This window comes from Microcaecilia unicolor, chromosome 11 (genome assembly GCF_901765095.1).
Source record: "Microcaecilia unicolor chromosome 11, aMicUni1.1, whole genome shotgun sequence".
In the NCBI taxonomy this organism is placed as follows: domain Eukaryota; kingdom Metazoa; phylum Chordata; class Amphibia; order Gymnophiona; family Siphonopidae; genus Microcaecilia; species Microcaecilia unicolor.
The window spans coordinates 111,862,180-111,880,761 of NC_044041.1; the positions used below are offsets into that span (position 1 = coordinate 111,862,180).

General features: G+C 45.3%; 1 protein-coding gene across 1 annotated transcript; it reads right to left on the minus strand.

The window, feature by feature from the left end:
- Positions 1–7,473, minus strand: SLC3A2 (solute carrier family 3 member 2). The gene is given in 11 exon segments (XM_030218517.1): positions 1–777; positions 1,061–1,168; positions 1,458–1,601; positions 1,703–1,892; positions 1,999–2,063; positions 3,187–3,264; positions 3,393–3,493; positions 3,737–3,910; positions 6,308–6,376; positions 6,379–6,759; positions 7,363–7,473. Coding segments are annotated over 10 exon segments (1,614 nt in total). The 5' UTR covers positions 6,719–6,759; positions 7,363–7,473; the 3' UTR covers positions 1–432.
- Positions 7,474–18,582: the final 11,109 nt, after the last annotated feature.

Here is an 18,582-nt window from a genome sequence, read left to right on the forward strand (position 1 = left end):
TTCCACTGCACAAAGTCTTTTATTAAAATTACTACTCTGATCCCTGCAGCATAAATCTAAAGCAAAGATGCTCACGCACAGCAGGGGGATGAGACAGCGCCTCAAGAAGAAAAAAGCCTTCAGTAGTAGAGGAGGTTGCACTCTCCACTACAACTAAAGGAACCCCCAGTCCTACCAGCCTTCCTGCTTTTAAGGCATTTCTTCTGGAATTGTTCTCCCCATACACATAAGATGTAGATTAGCTATCATGGATATACTGGGGAGAATAAACAAGAGCATTAGCTACAAATTTAAAGACCAGCAAAAGGACTATGAAGTGTGGGGAGGGCTGCTGCTGCTACCCTCCCATACAGAACAGTAGGCCAGAGGTGAGCTGCTTTGCTATAGAGTACTGGCTCCATGGAATGTGAACAGGTTAGACAAGGTTAACGCTCATGAGGGGGTGTAAGGGAATTTAAGCAGGAGCCCTTCTGCTGCTGCCAATTGTAGACTGTCAAGTTGGACCTGACCCTCTTTTCGGTCTGAATTTGAGCTTAGCACCACTGTTGCTTCTGCAGGCAGCAACTTATGAGTCAGGCTGGTACTGCTCTGTGTATCAGCAAAGTTCAAGACACTGATGAAACGTTCATTCTGGTCCCAGCTGCGCAGGAAGGCATAGATGTTGCCTTCAGTGGGGATGGGGTGGAATTCACCATGCAGCAAGGAGCGCTCTTTCCCTTTCAGCTCACTCAAGCGCTTGTACAGATGGAGCAGCGACTGTTTGTCTGCATTCTGGGCCTGAAAAAGGATAAGAGGTCAGACTCCCTCACCTCCATTTATACTGCATTGAAATGACTAGTCTAGCTCCAGCCCCTGCTCCTACCTTGTAAAACCAGAAACTTCTATTTATTGTGAGTTTGTTACATTAGGACAAAAGCTCTCACTAAGCAGTTTGCTCTATGGGCACTGATGCGTTACAACCCTGGCAAGTTACAGCCACCAAAAAAACGGGCAACAAGGCACTTGCATCTATGTGCAGATTACAACCCTGTGTTTAACAGCACTGCTCCTACTTCCTCACCTTCACTGATGTGTTGGCATTAATGTCTGATTGCTCTTTCCTCTGGGAAGAAAAGCCAAAGGTCTCAGAGTCATCCCACTGCATCACAGGCTCTGTGGCTCTTGCAGGCTGAGGGAGGATGAAGAATAGTTAGATGAAAACAGAGGGGTGGCAGGTAGTACAGGGTCAAAGCCAAGAACTAGAGCAGTACAAGCAGTGGCTGCAGAGCCATTTCCATCACAGCCCTGTCTAACCAATAGCTCTTAAGCACTGAATGCAGCAATGTGACAATATAGCTCCCTCTAAAATATATATACTGGGAATTCTAGCAATTCACCCATGTGTTTTAGCCTGTAGGACCCAACACATGTTACTTCTGAACTAGCATAAGTTTGTGCTGTAACAAGGGAAACCCTACCTGTCCTGGCAGGTCCTGCAGCCCGATCTCATCACCATAGTTTGTGAAGGGTGTTCCAGGGAGGGTGAAGAGCATGATGTGGTACAAATGCAGCAGCCTCTTTTGCACCAGTGAGGCCATGTGACCTACAGTCCTGCCACCAACCTGCAGCAGAGATCATAAAGTCACTTTCTAGCACAACTTTAACCTAGCAGCACCAGGTGGGAACAGGGGTCAACTTCCAGCCCTCACAGGCAACAACTTACACTCCAGCTTATCCACTGCTCGCCCGCAGCAGCGATGTAGCTCTGAATCCTGTCTGCAACTTCGTTGGCATTCAACATGCCCGATGGATCCAAGAGGTAGTGGTTGGCCACGACAAGATCAACACCTGTCTCATTCACAAGCTTCAGTATCCTGCTGCGGTCTGGCTCATCAGTGGAAGCAATTAATACCCTGGAACACAAAAGCAAGGAAGAGTCCATATCAGACTGGCCACACAGTTCTGCCTAGGATCAAACCTCACCCCCACCCCCCCATCTGCAGTACCTCCTCTACTCACCTGGTCTTGCCTTCACTGCTATAATTACTGGTTAGGTTCCTCCAGTCCTCTAGCAACTCTGATGCCTGATGGATAAAGTACAAAGTTAGGATGAGCAAAGCTCCTACAGCCTATTGCTGACAACTACATTGCTATTGCCATTGAGTGGAAAATATTTTGTATCTGTACAGCACTGCACAGGTAGTAGTGGTAGGGGCAGGAGGATTACCTCCCACTATTTAAAAACAATGGTTCAAGCATCCACTGCACTATTACCAGTGTTTTGGCAGATTCCATCATCTACAAACATAATAAAAGGTATTCTACTCATTCTAACAAGTCATTCAACACTCTCCTTTTTTCCTTCAACCTCATCTCCATTCCACAGAACTTAATATTCATAAGCTTGTATAAATGTTTTTAAAACTTTAAAATCCTCTATGTCATGGATCTCTCTCAATTTCAAAGGTAATTAATTTATTCCAGGCTTGTGGCCCAGAAATATAAAAAATTAAATTTCAAAACTCCTTCAATTTAATATTACATTCTGGTAGTTCAGGTGAAAATTTATTCTCAGATCGCAGATCGCAGATAAATGTGAAATTTAGCAGCCAGTATAACAGATATCTGTTTTGTCGACACCTTAAAAATCAAATATAGAATTTTAAATCTTATTCTATGTTCTATTAGTAACCAATGAAATTTATTATTATTTTTTTTTTTTAAGTACTATGCTCATAACGACTTAAATTACCTCCTACCAATCTTACCCTCCATACTCTTCCCCTACCTCTTCATCGCTCTACGTCCTTACCTATCCCTATCCTCTCACACTTCTTTTATCCCATTTACCCCTTGTTCATTTGTCCTACCACATACCTCCTTTGTCGATTCTGATACTACAGATTGTATTCTTATTACTATGTAAGTCACATTGAGTCTGCGATGAGTGGGAAAGCACGGGATACAAATGTAATAAATAAAATACCAATTACATCCTTCTAACACTTCCGCTATTGCATTCTGAGCCACCTGTAATGCTCTGGAGCTGTTTCTTCAACTACATAATAGCAACCCATTGCAGTAGTCATTCATCTTTTGGTCATTTATCACCACCCCCTGCTCTTCCAGATCTCTAGCACAGCTGCCAGCCTACTCCCAACACCTTTTCCTTTCCCCTGAAAAGCAGGTTTGTGGCTTCCTACTCACATTCAGGTGTTCGAGATGTTCGATTCCTCCCAGCTGGATTCCTGCTACACCCTGCTCCAACCAGTAGCTCAGTGCTGCCTGTTCCAAGAGAACACAGAGTCAGAGGATATGGATGTGTGGAAGAGGTATGCTAGGCTGAACAGAGCACTGCCATCAGCCCAGTTCTGCTGTTGGTTGATATGAAACAGGTAGCACAATGAGCTCACCTTCATCTGGCTCTGGAACTTACTGCTGGTCACCACATTAGAGTCAAACCACACATTCTTGCTTTTGTAGTTTGGAGTGAGGTCCAGGATAATCTTGATACCTGCAGGCCAAGAACAAGAAGGATGAGGAGAAGTTGAAACATTTAGGCACAGCTGGAGCTCTGTTTTCAGATCTCTGTGGCCAAGATGATATACCAACTAAATCATGAGTACCTTACATCATGTGTGATCTTGGGGAGGTTAAAGCAACTTGGTCACATGACAAGTGGGATAACAAATATTAAGGCACTCAAGATTAGAATGCCAGTCATATGTATCTGTGTAGTGATATCCCATCCCCTTACTTTTCTTTCTGGCAGCTTCAAGGAGCCGGGTGAAGTTCTCCAGTTTGCCAAATTGGGGGTCAATCTCCATAAGGTTGGTTTGATGTAGGTTATCTGCCTCTGTCATATGGATGGGTCCAATTACCAGGCCTTTCACCTTGAGCGCACTGAGGGCATCCATGCGCTGCTGGATTCCTAAAACAGAAACCATTGAACAGATCAGGGTCTGCAGACAGATGCCTCATCCCTCACCCCAGCTCTCCTCAGAGAAAAAGCCCGGTGGAATCATGCCAACTCACAAACAAGACTTGTAAAAAAAAAAAAAAAAAAACTAGCCATCACTCATATTGTAATGCAGTTGTTCAAATCATAAGGCATCAAGGTTAAAATATTTCTCCCACCCCTCCACTATCTGATGTTGATGGGACCAATTCTGTGGCTCAATGTAGCAACAGTAGGCTGCAAGAAAACTTGTGGGAATTGATCTAGCCCTGCTCCTGAAAACAGGGAAATTCAGAAAATAAAAAACACAAAACCCTTAATATGATGAAATAAAATAACTACAGCTGAAAGTAGAATATTTGTTACATTTGTATCCCACATTTTCCCACCTATAACTGAAAATATTTTTAAAAAGGGGGGGGGGGGGGGGGGGAGAAAGACCTCAAAAGTCCAAATATTGGTAGTGTGAAAATTTGAAGATACCATTACCTTACGAGACTCCATTCCTATCATTGGTCTTAAAAACCTCCTCCGTATTTTCAATCATTCATGTGCACAAAACCTTTCAAAATCCAAAATATCAAAAGTAAAGAGCAAGCACTTAGCTTTAAAGAACCAGAGATCTGTTTCACTTAACAGAACTTCATCAGGAGAACTAAAATCCAAAATATCCAAAGTAAAGCCAAGAACTTAGCTTTAAAGATAAAGTTCAGACAGGATCTCCATCAGGAGAATTAAGTTCAATGCTTGCAAATTTAATCAATGAGCAGACTTATTTTCCAAGTCTTAGCACCCTTCTTAGAATATGGCGTCATTTGGTATTAAGCTAAGTACTTGCTCTATTATTGTTACTTTTGATATTTGGATTTCAAAAGATTTTGTACACACAAGTGATTAAAAATAGAGTTGTTTTTTTTTTTTTTTAAAAGACCAGTGATAACAGAGCCTCCTATTACCGTGCATTTCTGTATGGGCCCCAGATGCACATTGGCTGAAATGCCTGTGAACTTACTGTACTTATCTTCCCTTAGAGGTTCAATTTGAGAGTGCATAAACCCAAAAGGCAACTGCTGACCCCTAAACCAGTGCAAAGGCTTTAAAAAGGATCCAAGGAGACAGGTGAGGATACAAGAATTAGCTTGGGGAGCCAGGGGTGTGCCAAGGACACCAAATTAACATGGGTAAAGGGGTGGAGGGAGCAGAGTACAATAAAAATTCTCATTTAGAGATTGAAAAGGTTTATTTTCCAGCAAGTCAGGGTTCTTTCTTTGGGGGGGGGGGGGGGGGGGGGGGGGGAGGAAGTATTTTCATGCCACAAATACTATTGCCGAGTACCTCTTCCAGTGGAATCAAATATACATCTGTGCCACTTAGGTTTCATCAGCACAGAAAAAGACAAAACCCATGTACAGGATATAAGTCAAGTCAGTAGGTGAAGTAGTGTTTTCCAAGGTTTATATAATCAATACCTCATTTTTAAACAATAAGGCTCCCAAGGCAAAAGAAAAAAATACCTAAATTCAGAAGCCTTAACAAGCCTCTAACTAGGTTTACGCAATAGCAGTTCTTATCGTATGAACTTCTGGCTATGAGAGGAAGGGGAAGGCCACCCTACCAACCTTTGACCCAATTCCCAGCTGATGCAACAAAGCCTAGGATTGCTCAGAAACCAGCTGCAGCCGCTTTCTCCTTCCGCTGCATTGAGGAAGGCTGAGGATGACGTTAATCCCTAGTCAAGTAGTCACGGGTCCTCCTGTGACATGCTCACTGCATACCTTCAAGCACAAGCAATGCCTGGCATACAGAGTGCCGTCTTTCATGGAAGCTTCAATAATTACAGCTGCAGGCTGAGAACCAGGGGAAGCCAGGGTCCCATCCCATACAGCTCCTTGTGATCATAGGCAATTCACTTAACCCTCCATTATTTCAGGTGCAAACTTACCCCCGTTTACTAAAGCTTAGCTGAGTTATCTGCAGCAGGGCCCATTTTATTTCTATGGGCCCTACTGCAATTAACGAGCTAAGCTTTAGTAAACAACACCATTAGATTGTTCACCCTTCTGGGACAAATACCTACTGTACCCATATGTATCCCACAATTGAAAAAAAGGCCTGTGCTAAATCCAAACCCCTTTCCTGCTAGAAGTCTTATGTAGAAGTTTCACTGAGAGCTACCTTAGTAGCTAATATGAATACCTCTATTTATAGGGTGGTGAGGGAAGGGGGAGATTTTAAAGCACAATTATTTAAGTATTTCTCTTGTTTTTATACATTCTTATTTTTAACACTTCCCATCAGTCTATTTTTAAGAGCCCCATTCATCAAAACATCAACCCCTCCAACCCATTAGAGCCCAGAGCCCCTCCTCACCAGTTAGATCCCCAACTGCATCCTCAGTCGAGTCCTGGAAGGACTGGACAGCTCCAATCTGATACAGTGCCCCTTCTGCCACCAGTCCTGGGTGGGCAGGTCCTTGCAGCGTGGAGCCTGGACAATGATGACCACTGCTCCTGCCAGCATGCCCAACCAGCCCAACCAGAATAGGATGAGCAGGGCCCAGCGGATGCGCACCCAGCCAGGGGTGCCTGCCACCTTCAGCAGCTCCTCCTTGGACAGCCCTGTGAATTTTGTCTCCTGGTCATCTTCAGCCACCTTGACCTTCAGGGCACCATTTTTCTCCACACCATCCAACACCACTGAGGCCGTCATTGGCTGTTTCTCCTGGTCCACCTCGTTCATCTCTACCTCCTTCATGTTCACCTTTGTCTCCTCTTTACTCATGGTTGTGGGCTCTTGGGAGGGGCCAACACCAGTACCAACAGCTATCAAGGGTAGAAAAAGCACAAAAGAGAAAAAAAACACAGGGTGAGGCTCCAATATAGGGGCAAGAAAAATTTAAGTAGTCATGTGAGGAGCCGGTAAAGGTAAGGTCAGGGACCTGTTCCTATAATCATGGACTAGCTTGGTAGCAGGAGAGAGGAAAGGGCAGAGATTACAAACCATAATAAGGATTGATAAGTAGAAGGGCGATGGGAGGGTGGGTGGAGGAAAAAAAAAAAAAGACTTTAGGCTATTAAGCCCTCGGGAACAGGAACTACTTACTACAGCCACGTGTAATAACTTGGCCCTGAGCTCAGGACTAGAAAGGAGGGCAATTAAAGAGGAGTCACCGTACAGAAAGATGCGGGAGGATTTATAGAAAAAGACGCGCTCTATTTATCCCAATCTCTGGCGAGGGAGAGCGGGTTGAAATTAGAGGACTGACTCTTCGTTAGATTTAGGGTGCAGTAACTGCAGTTAGAGTCTGCGATCACCCTATAAATGGTTTGGCAAGGGCTGAAGCTAGAGGCCTCTCCATTATACTACTAAGGGTGCGGGAAGAGTTTGCGATCTGCCTTTAATTGATAGAGAGAGAAGAGCGTTACCTAGCGGTAGATCCAAAAGACCGGTTCCTGCTTTGCTCAGTCTCAGCTCCCCGCTCTGACTCAATTATCAGTCACTCACTCTAAAGAAACAGACGTTTCCGACCGCCAGTATATATAGAGTGCGAGACCCCGCCCCCTCCTGGCCCTTAAGGTGGATCGCCGGAGATGGACGGGAAAAGCTGGCAGGACTGTTCAGAATAGAAAAGGCAGACCACAGTGGAACTGGGCAGCAGCAGGACACCTCGGATACTTCTGATTGCAGGAGACTTACCCACCACCTCTGTTGGACAGAAATTGTGCCTTTCTCAACTTTGGGCAAGCACGGTACCCCCTGGAAATTCCACTGCTTGCCCCCCCCCCCCCCCACAGTGATGGGTACAGGTTCATTCACTGTAACTTACTTCAAAGATGCAGGGAGAGGGAGAGGAAAAGGGAAAGGTCTTATTCCCTAGAGCCCTTGGACATACAGTGCCAGAATGGGGTCCACTCCTACCCTCCTCCACGTCTCTCCCCCAGCTCCAAAGAATGACACCCCCTCTCTAAATTCACCCCCACAAGAAGACCTGGCCTCTAACTCCTCTGGAGCTTGGAGCCCTATAATCGTTTGAAAGAAACTTCCACTTTACAACTCGAAAATTAGATAATACTTGTATGGAAGGCTCCCCACCCCTCTCCCAAAAATTGAGGGAAGGCAAAGGTTGAGAACAGGGATGTTGACAGTGGCATTTTACAAATAGACACAAGGATCCTAAAAGAGGTTCTCTCCCCTTCGCTATCTGTGCTGTTTAGGCAAGTCCCAGGGTACATGTCCTCTTTCACCCTCATGGCTTAGGCTGGAGCACAGAGCAGTGCCATGGAAAGTTACTGTGCAGGGACAGATGGAGGTAACCCCCTCCCCCCATGGTACCAGAGGAAAGAGCACAGACCACCCACTGACCAGCACAATGGAGCAGGATGTCCTAGTACCCCCTCCCCTCTAAAGTTCAACCTACTAGATTATTGTGTTCCCTGTGAAGTGTTTCCCCGCTGCTAACCTGATCATATTACAGGCCAAGGAGCCAAAGAAACTCTTCAGAAAAACATCTTTAAAAATAGTTCAAAAGCTGAGAGGCAAATGCCCAAGCCAGGGTGAGGGAGCCAGCAAACACCCAGAGATACTGTAACCAGCTGAGTGAACTTTGAGTGTCCACAGTATAATCAATGAAAACAAAAAATAAAGGCTCTATTTTCCCCACCTCCTGGCTACTCTGCCTCCAGTAATGTGCCTCAAGACTGAGCATTGGGAGCAGGTGGGAAAGTGGCCTGATCATGGTTAGTGCAGTGGCCTAACAACCTGAGGAGCTGGGTTAGATTGTAAGCTCTCTTGAGCAGGGACTGTCCTTCCCCATGTTTAAACTTGTACAGCGCTCCGTAACCCTGGCAGTGCTATAGAAATGCTAAGTAGTAGTAGTAGTGGTTCAATTCCCCCACTGCAGTTCTGTGTGACTCTGGGCAAGCCACTTAACCCTCTGTTGCCCCAGGTACAAAATAAGTACCTGTTTATAATATATAAACCACCCTGATTGTAACCACATAAAAGGCAGTATATCAAATCCCAATCCCCCCCCCCCCCAGATCCACAAAGGAAAGGATCCATGAGGTTTCACACAGTTCAAACATGGACTACAGCTAATGCATGTGACAAGGAGGCACATTTTCAAAGCACTTAGCAACCTATGGAACTTTGTAAGTCTAATGAGCCCCAAAGTGAACCCTAGCCCCTGAAATTGGTTAATCTATAAACTGCCACCTGTCAATGTGAATTTAGCTAATACTGAGGAATTGGGCCCTGAGGGGACTGGCAAAAGAAAGAGGAGCCCTAGGCCCTGGTCACTCAGATAGGCTGGTGGAGGAGTGGCCTAGTGGTTAGGGTGATGAAATTTGGTCCTGAGGAACTGAGTTCAATTCCCACTTCAGACACAGGCAGCTCCTTGTGACTTTGGGCAAGTCACTTAACCCTCCATCGCCCCAGGTAGAAATAAGTACCTGTATACAATATGTAAGCCACATTGAGCCTGCCATGGGGTACAAATGTAAAAAAAAAAAAAAAAAAAAAATTCAATTCAAAGTAAGAAAACTTGAATGGAAAATGACAGGAAAAATGATAAAACAGGCAAAATAATACAGCCCACAACAAAACTATGGGAGAAACCAGTACAAATCATATACAATTTATGCTGCATAGCCAGAGTTGTAATAAATAAATTCATACACCTTCCTTTCCAGAAAGTACTTAACAGGAAAGCTCAGCAATCCCAGTGGCTTCTATCACTTATGAAAGATGTTAAATACATATGTCAGATTCTAATTACTTTATCAGTATATTTTTATTTATCTGGATTTTGTTCACAACTTTTTCAGTAGTAGCTCAGCATACACTGGGCATTTCCCTGTCCCTGGTGGGCTCACAATCAAAGCTTGTACCTGAGTCAATGGAGTGTCCAAGATCACAAGGAGCAGCAGTGGGAATTGAATCAGCCACCTCTGGATTTCAAGACTGGTGTTCTAACCACTAGGCCCCTCCTCCACTCTATAACATATTTTATCATGGTGGGGTTGTTGATGGTGCCCTGCCTCTTGGAGAAAAGAGGTGCCTTAGGTTGGTGGGGAGCTAGTACTCTGCCAGAAGTGGTTTGGGTGCATTTGGGGCAGGTTTGCTTGACAGGAGGCTGCATGGCACTTCTGATTTGCAAGAACTCACTCTTACGCTCATGGATTTTAGAGCCAAGCTAAAAAATCTTTCAGAATTTTGAGGTGCTCTTACATGCCAGAGAGATAGACACAATTGTCCCCTCAATTCACTTGTATAAACAAACGGGCATAAGTATATAAGTAATGCCACACTGGGAAAAGACCAAGGGTCCATCGAGCCCAGCATCCTGTCCACGACAGCGGCCAATCCAGGCCAAGGGCACCTAGCGAGCTTCCCAAACGTACAAACATTCTATACATGTTATTCTTGGAATTGTGGATTTTTCCCAAGTCCATTTAGTAGCGGTTTATGGACTTGTTCTTTAGGAAACCGTCCAACCCCTTTTTAAACTCTGCTAAGCTAACCGCCTTCATCACGTTCTCCGGCAACGAATTCCAAAGTTTAATTATGCGTTGGGTGAAGAAAAGTTTTCTCTGATTTGTTTTAAATTTATTACACTATAGTTTCATCGCATGCCCCCTAGTCCTAGTATTTTTGGAAAGCGTGAACAGACGCTTCACATCCACCTGTTCCACTCCACTCATTATTTTATATACCTCTATCATGTCTCCCCTCAGCCGTCTCTTCTCCAAGCTGAAAAGCCCTAGCCTCCTTAATCTTTCTTCATAGGGAAGTCGTCCCATCCCCGCTATCATTTTAGTCGCCCTTCGCTGCACCTTTTCCAATTCTACTATATCTTTCTTGAGATGCGGCGACCAAAATTGAACACAATACTCAAGGTGCGGTTGCACCATGGAGCGATACAACGGCATTATAACATCCTCACACCTGTTTTCCATACCTTTCCTAATAATACCCAACATTCTATTAGCTTTCCTAGCCGCAGCAGCACACTGAGCAGAAGGTTTCAGTGTATTATTGACAATGACACCCAGATCCCTTTCTTGGTCCGTAACTCCTAACGTGGAACCTTGCATGATGTAGCTATAATTCGGGTTCTTTTTTCCCACATGCATCACCTTGCACTTGCTCACATTAAACGTCATCTGCCATTTAGCCGCCCAGTCTCCCAGTCTCGTAAGGTTCTTCTGTAATTTTTCACAATCCTGTCGCGAGTTAACGACTTTGAATAACTTTGTGTCATCAGCAAATTTAATTACCTCGCTAGTTACTCCCATCTCTAAATCATTTATAAATATATTAAAAAGCAGCGGTCCTAGCACAGACCCCTGAGGAACTACTACTACTACTACTATTTAGCATTTCTATAGCGCTACAAGGCATACGCAGCGCTGCACAAACATAGAAGAAAGACAGTCCCTGCTCAAAGAGCTTACAATCTAATAGACAAAAAATAAATAAAGTAAGCAAATCAAATCAATTAATGTGAACGGGAAGGAAGAGAGGAGGGTAGGTGGAGGCGAGTGGTTACAAGTGGTTACGAGTCAAAAGCAAAGTTAAAGAGGTGGTACTACTACTATTTAGGAACCCCACTAACTACCCTTCTCCATTGTGAATACTGCCCATTTAACCCCACTCTCTGTTTCCTATCCTTCAACCAGTTTTTAATCCACAATAGGACATTTCCTCCTATCCCATGACCCTCCAATAACATGGGCAGGCTGCATATGCTCTCGTCCCCGTCTCGCACACATACTACGCACAATGACTAAGTTATGCTGCTTGTCACCAAAGAGGCCTCCCAGCCTCCGTGGCAGCCCTTTATTTGATTCTCGCGCCGCCAGGCCATGCTCCCGCCCCCTTTCCGGCCTCCCCACCAATCCTTGCCGGTGTCTCCTGTGACATCACTCTATCTTAGGCGGGGAAGCCGGAGGACTGTGCGATCCCGGGAGCTACCACTAGGCAGCCGCCATGTTATTTGCGGCTGCTCGCTATGCAGCTCGCCGGCCTTCTTTTTCCTCTGTAGCCTTTCATGAGGTACCTTGTCAAACGCCTTTTGAAAATCCAGATACACGATATCAACTGGCTCCCCTTTGTCCACATGTTTGTTTACTCCTTCAAAGAATTGAAGTAAATTGGTCAGGCAAGATTTCCTTACACAAAAGCCGTGCTGACTTGGTCTCAGTAATCCATGTCCTTGGATGTGCTCTGTAATTTTGTTTTTAATAATAGCCTCTACCATTTCCCCCGGCACCGATGTCAGACTCACCGGTCTATAATTTCCCGGATCTCCCCTGGAACCTTTTTAAAAAATCGGCGTTACATTGGCCACCCTCCAAGCTCGATTTTAAGGATAAATTGCATATCACTAACAGTAGCTCCGTTAGCTCATTTTTCAGTTCTATCAGTTCTCTAGGATGAATACCATCCAGTCCAGGAGATTTGCTACTCTTCAGTTTGCTGAACTGCCCCATTACATCCTCCAGGTTTACCGTGAAGTCAGTAAGTTTCTCTGACTCGTCTGCTTGAAATACCATTTCCGACACCGGTATCCCACCCAAATCTTCCTCGGTGAAGACCGAAGCAAAGAATTCGTTCAATCTCTTCGCTATGTCTTTATCTTCCTTGATCGCCCCCTTTACCCCTCTGTCATCCAGCGGCCCAACCGATTCTTTTGCCGGCTTCCTGCTTTTAATATACCGAAAAATATTTTTGCTATGTTTTTTTTGCCTCTAATGCTATCTTTTTTTCGTAATCCCTCTTGGCCTTCTTTATCTGTGCCTTGCATTTGCTTTGACACTCCTTATGCTGCTTCTTGTTATTTTCAGACGGTTCCTTCTTCCATTTTCTGAAGGCGTTTCTTTTAGCCCTAATAGCTTCCTTCACCTCACTTTTCAACCACCCCGGCTGTCTTTTGGACTTCCGTCTTTCTTTTCTAATTCGCGGAATATGTTTGGCCTGGGCCTCCAGGATGGTATTTTTGAACAGCATCCATGCCTGTTGTACAGTTTTTACCCTCTCAGTTGCCCCCCTAAGTATTTTTTTAACCGTTCTTCTCATTTTATCATAGTCTCCTTTTTTAAAGTTAAACGCTAACGTATTTGACTTCCTGTGTATAGTTACTTCAAGGTTGATATCAAAACTGATCATATTATGATCACTGTTATCAAGCGGCCCCAGTACCATAACGTCCCTCACCAGATCATGCGCTCCACTAAGGACCAAGTCTAGAATTTTTCCTTCTTTCGTCGGCTCCTGCACCAGCTGCTCCATAAAGCTGTCCTTGATTTCATCAAGGAATTGTACCTCTCTAGCGTGTCCCGATGTTACATTTACCCAGTCTATATTTGGATAATTGAAGTCACCCATTATTATCACATTGCCCATTTTGTTTGCGTCTCTGATTTCTTTTATCATTTCTGCATCTACCTGCTCATCCTGGCGAGGCGGACGGTAGTACACTCCTATCACCGTCCTTTTCCCTTTTATATATGGAATTTCAACCCACAATGATTCAAAGGTGTGATTTGTGTCCTGCTGAATTTGTAATCTATCTGAGTCAAGGCACTCGTTAATATACAATGCTACCGCTCCACCAGTCCGGTCCACCCTATCACTACGATATACTTTGTACCCCGGTATGACAGTGTCCCACTGGTTATCCTCCTTCCACCAGGTCTCAGTAATGGCTATTATATCCAATTTTTTATTTAGTGTAATATATTCCAACTGTCCCATCTTATTTCTTAGACTCCTAGCATTTGCATATAAACATTTCAGAGTATGTTTGTTGTTTCTATTTGCATGATGCTTAGTACTTGACACTAATGATTTGCCATCTTTTGTCTGATCTTTGGTTGTAGTTAAGGGCACCTGGCCTACCATGGTCTGTTGTGCAACCTCACTATCCAGAAACCCTATCTTCCCTGTTTGTGAGGTATCCTTGCAAGATACCTTATCCCAAACCATGTGCTTTTGAGCGACTGTTGGCCTTCCCCCCATTTCTAGTTTAAAAGCTGCTCTATCTCCTTTTAAATGCCCACCCCAGCAGCCTGGCCCCACTCTGGTTAAGGTGGAGCCCATCCTTTCGGAATAGGCTCCCCCTTCCCCAGAATGTTGCCCAGTTCCTAACAAATCTAAAACCCTCTTCCCTGCACCATCGTCTCATCCACGCATTGAGACTCCGGAGCTCTGCCTGTCTCTTTGGCCCTGCGCGTGGAACAGGTAGCATTTCAGAAAATGCTACCCTAGAGGATCTGGATTTGAGCTTTCTACCTAAGAGTCTAAATTTGGCTTCCAGAACCTCTCTCTCACATTTTCCTACGTCATTGGTACCCACATGTACCAAGACAGCCGACTCCTCCCCAGCACTATCTAAAATCCTATCTAGGTGACGTGTGAGGTCCACCACCTTTGCACCAGGCAGGCAAGTCACCAGGGATCCTCACATCCACCAGCCACCCAGCTATCTATATGCCTAATGATTGAATCACCAACTACAATGGCTGTCCTAACCTTTCCCTCCCGGGCAGCACTTGGAGACATATCCTCGGTGCGAGAGGCAAACAAGCAGCTGACTGGTATAAACTCTGACATCTAGATTTTTTTTTGTCAGTATGGGTGATGGGCAGCTTTTACCTATGGGCAAAAGGGGCAGCAGAGGCCTATAGGTAAACGTGACTCATAGCACAGGGACAACTTTGGTCCAGCATCTGACCCCTTCCCTCCCTCCCCCCCATCCCCACCCCTAACATCAGCCCCACTTTTTCCTGGCAAAAAAAAAAAAAAAATCAGTATAAAAGTGCAGAGCCACTGTCTAGGCCGTGTTGCCAATGGCTCTGCTAGTCCTGTCCCTTCTGACATGGACTGGACTGGACCAGGGGAGTCCATCCGCAAACATTTGCCCAGGGCCCCATAGGTGGATAAAGCAACCTTGTATGGGTATATAGCCACTGAAAAATTGGAAATGCACACATACTTTGACACTCCCCTCCCCCACAAAAACTATGCCTACAACACACTCTCTTCAAAACTGTGCATATTGCATATCTACATCTGTAAATAGCAGCTTTTCTAAAGTTGCTATTGTGGCCCATTGGTCATTTACACATATAAATACCAAGCAAGCCTTCTAAAATGGCCACCTTAACTTCGTCCTTCTTTCCGTCAGTGGTTCTACTAATATCAAAAATATTTTCACTTTTTATCATAATGTAAAAATATAGAAAAAATTTAATTTAAATGACCTCCTCTCCCCTCTTCCCCCCATCAGGGGCCTGTTGCCAGCATCTGGAGTGTGCCAGAGGCTCCTGAGACTGGGAGGGAGGCGTGGAGCTCTTTCAATGTTTGTGTTTTGTAGTCTTTTATGTTGTTTTTAGACTGTAAATTGGTTTTATGTTATTTTATGCTGTAAACTGCCTTGATTGCTATGTAGAAAGGACATATACAAGGGTGGACTGACCATTGGGGCAATAGGGCACTGCCCAAGGGCCCACAGCAGTAGAGAGCCCACTATCCCCTAGCTTCCATCTAGGTTAATCATTTTTGATAGGTGGTTAGGGGCCTATCAGGCTCATTTTTTGAAAGAGATGTACGTCCAAAAAATGACATAAATCGGCATTTGGATGTCCATCTCACAGAAATGTCTAAATCGGTATAATCAAAACCTGATTTTGGACGTCTTTCTCCGAAGTCCGTCAGAAAGACATCCAAATCTCAAGGGGGCGTATCAGGGACATGTTCGAGGTGGGACTTGGGCGTTCCTAAGACTTGGACGTCTTTGAGTCATAATGGAACAAAGCAAAGATGTCCAGGACTAAAATGTCATCGTTTTGAGCTAGACCTGTTTTTATTACAAATAAGGGAAAGGGGACTTGATATACCGCCTTTCTGAGGTTTTTGCAACTACATTCAAAGTGGTTTACATATATTCAGGTACTTATTTTGTACCAGGGGCAATGGAGGGTTAAGTGACTTGCCCAGAGTCACAAGGAGCTGCAGTGGGAATTGAACTCAGTTCCCCAGGATCAAAGTCCACTGCACTAACCACTAGGCTACTCCTCCACTCTGGTCATTTTGGGCACCTCCAGAGGGAATCAGGGATGACCTCCCCTTACTCCCCCAGTGGTCACTAACCCCCTCCCAACCCCAAAAATTATGATGAAGAACATTACTTGCCAACCTCTATGCCAGCCTCAGATGTCAGGTCTATGACAGCAGCATGCAGGTCCCTGGAGTAGTTTAGTAGTAGGTGCAGTGCACTTCAGACAGGTGGACCGAGGCCCATACCCCCACTACCTGTTACACTTGTGGAGGAAACAGCGAGCCCTCCAAAACCCACCAGAAACCCACTGTGCCCACATATAGGTGCCCCCTTCACCTGCAAGGGCTATGGTAGTGGTGTACAGTTGAGGGTAGTGGGTTTTTGGAGAGCTCAGCACACAAGGTAAGGGAGTAATGGTCAGATGTGTACTTGGGAGCTTTTTATGAAGTCCACTGCAGTGCCCGATTGCTGTCTGGGGATGTCAGGGACTTGACTTTGGACGTCTTTGTTTTCGAAAATGGCCGAAAATCAAAGACATCCAAATCGCAAAACGTCCAAATCACAGGACGTCCATGGTATTTTCAAACACAAAAGATGGACGTCCATCTTTTTCGGAAATGACTTTCTTTCCGGTTCAGAATTTGGATGTCTTTGTAAATCGTCCAAATTTTGACGTTTCGTTCAAAAATGCCCCTCCATGTCTCTTAGTGCCTAGAGGCCCAGATCATTGTCAGTCCACCTCTGACTGTATATAAAATATGTAATAAACATAAACACCTACAGACTGGGATGTAGTTACCATTGAGGGAGCCCGGCAAAATGTTCAGGGTCGCCCAATGGTAGAGGCTGCATGAAGCTGCTCCCACCCGCTGGTCAGGCATCCCTACCTTCCTATCTCCCTCTCCTCCCTCACTGCGACTGGCCCAAAATCACTCCAGCCACCTCCAACACAGCCAGCTGGGCATCGCTCCATCCCCCTCTGTCTCTCTAGCTTCTCCCCGGTGTGGTGGTGGGAGGCCAGCAGTGCTGAAAACTGGCTGTCTCTGACCGGTGAGATCTTTCTTGTGCCATGTCCCACCCATAGGATGTTGCATCTGAGATGCAATTTTTCTGCCCAGGGTCCATTCAGTCCTAACTACGCCACTGGTGGTACGGATTGGGGTGGTGGGCTAAATGACTCTTTCAGGTTCTCTCTGGCCCTCACTTTTCATGGAAGTTCTTGGAGGGAATATCTGGCCAGGTCAGAGAACATTGTGTGAATGCAGTTCAGGTACAGGAGGATCTGGGAACATGGGAGGAGGAGAGGTGGATTACTTAAGAAACATATTTACAAAGAAATGGTGACCCTGAGCTGGGAATGTGAATCCAGAGAATAAAGATTGGCAGTCAGGAGGCTTGTGAAGGGAGACACAGCTGCTAGCTAGTGTAAACAGGGCTCAGTTTTGGCTGGGAGCAGTACTGGCGCTGGGCCCAGCCCTGTGACTTTTAGATTTCTGTTGCCTGGAGGACCTGGAGCCGCTGAGTCAGCAGCAGCCCTGGACCCAAGTTATATTGCACAGCCAGGAGAGACAGAATGTGAATGCAGCAGCTGTAAACAAGGATATGTACAGGGCCAGGCAGGAAGCCATGGTGAAATCTGAGGAAAAATGCAAGAGGAAAAGGTTGGCCCAGAAACCCAGACAACAGAGAAGTAGAGCAGTGTACATTTATTTATATACTAGTAAAAAAGGCCCGTTTCTGGAACGAATGAAACGGGCGCTAGCAAGGTTTTCCTGGGAGTGTGTATGTTTGAGAGAGAGAGCCAGAGTGAATGTGCGGGTGTGTGACAGAGTGAGACTGTCTGTGTGACAGTGTGTGTGTGAGAATGAGAGTGTGTGACAGGGCCCCCTCCCCTGTTCCTAATGCCCCTCACCCCATTCCCTCCCCTCCTTTTCCTCCTCCTTCCCACACTTTGGGTTCCTTAAGGCTTTCAAAAGTCTATGTACCCCCGTGGCCCTAACGCCCAGTATCCGGATACCCCACCGCTTTCCTCCTCACCCCTCCCCCAAGATGTAATATTTTCACGTCCTTCATTTTTTTTTTTAAAGTGTCCTATCTACCCTGTGTCCAAATGCCCGGCATTCAGATTGTGTTCCTCTCGTAAATTTTCATTTCTTTCATACATTCAGAACTTGCCCCCCCCCCCCCCCCAACACTTTTGGTTCCTTCAGTCTTTTAAAACTCTCCTATGTACCCTGTGTGCTAATGGCCAGCATTCAGATTGTTTTCCTTTCCCAAATGTTCATGTCTTTCAGTCGTTCAGAACTCCCCCCTCCCCCATTTAACACTTTCAGTTCCTTCAGTCTTTTAAAACTCTCCTATCAACCCTGTGTCCTAATGGCCAGCACTCAGATTGTTTTGCTTTGCCAAATTGTCTGTCACTGATGTCACTGAGGTCAGTGCGTGCCTGCCTAGCAGACCACTTCCGGCAGGCACGATCCCAGGCACATCCTGTTGGAGGTGAGAATTATTATATAGGATTAGGATTTATTTACTGCCTTTTTGAAGGAATTCACTCAAGGCGGTGTACAGCAAGAATAAGTGA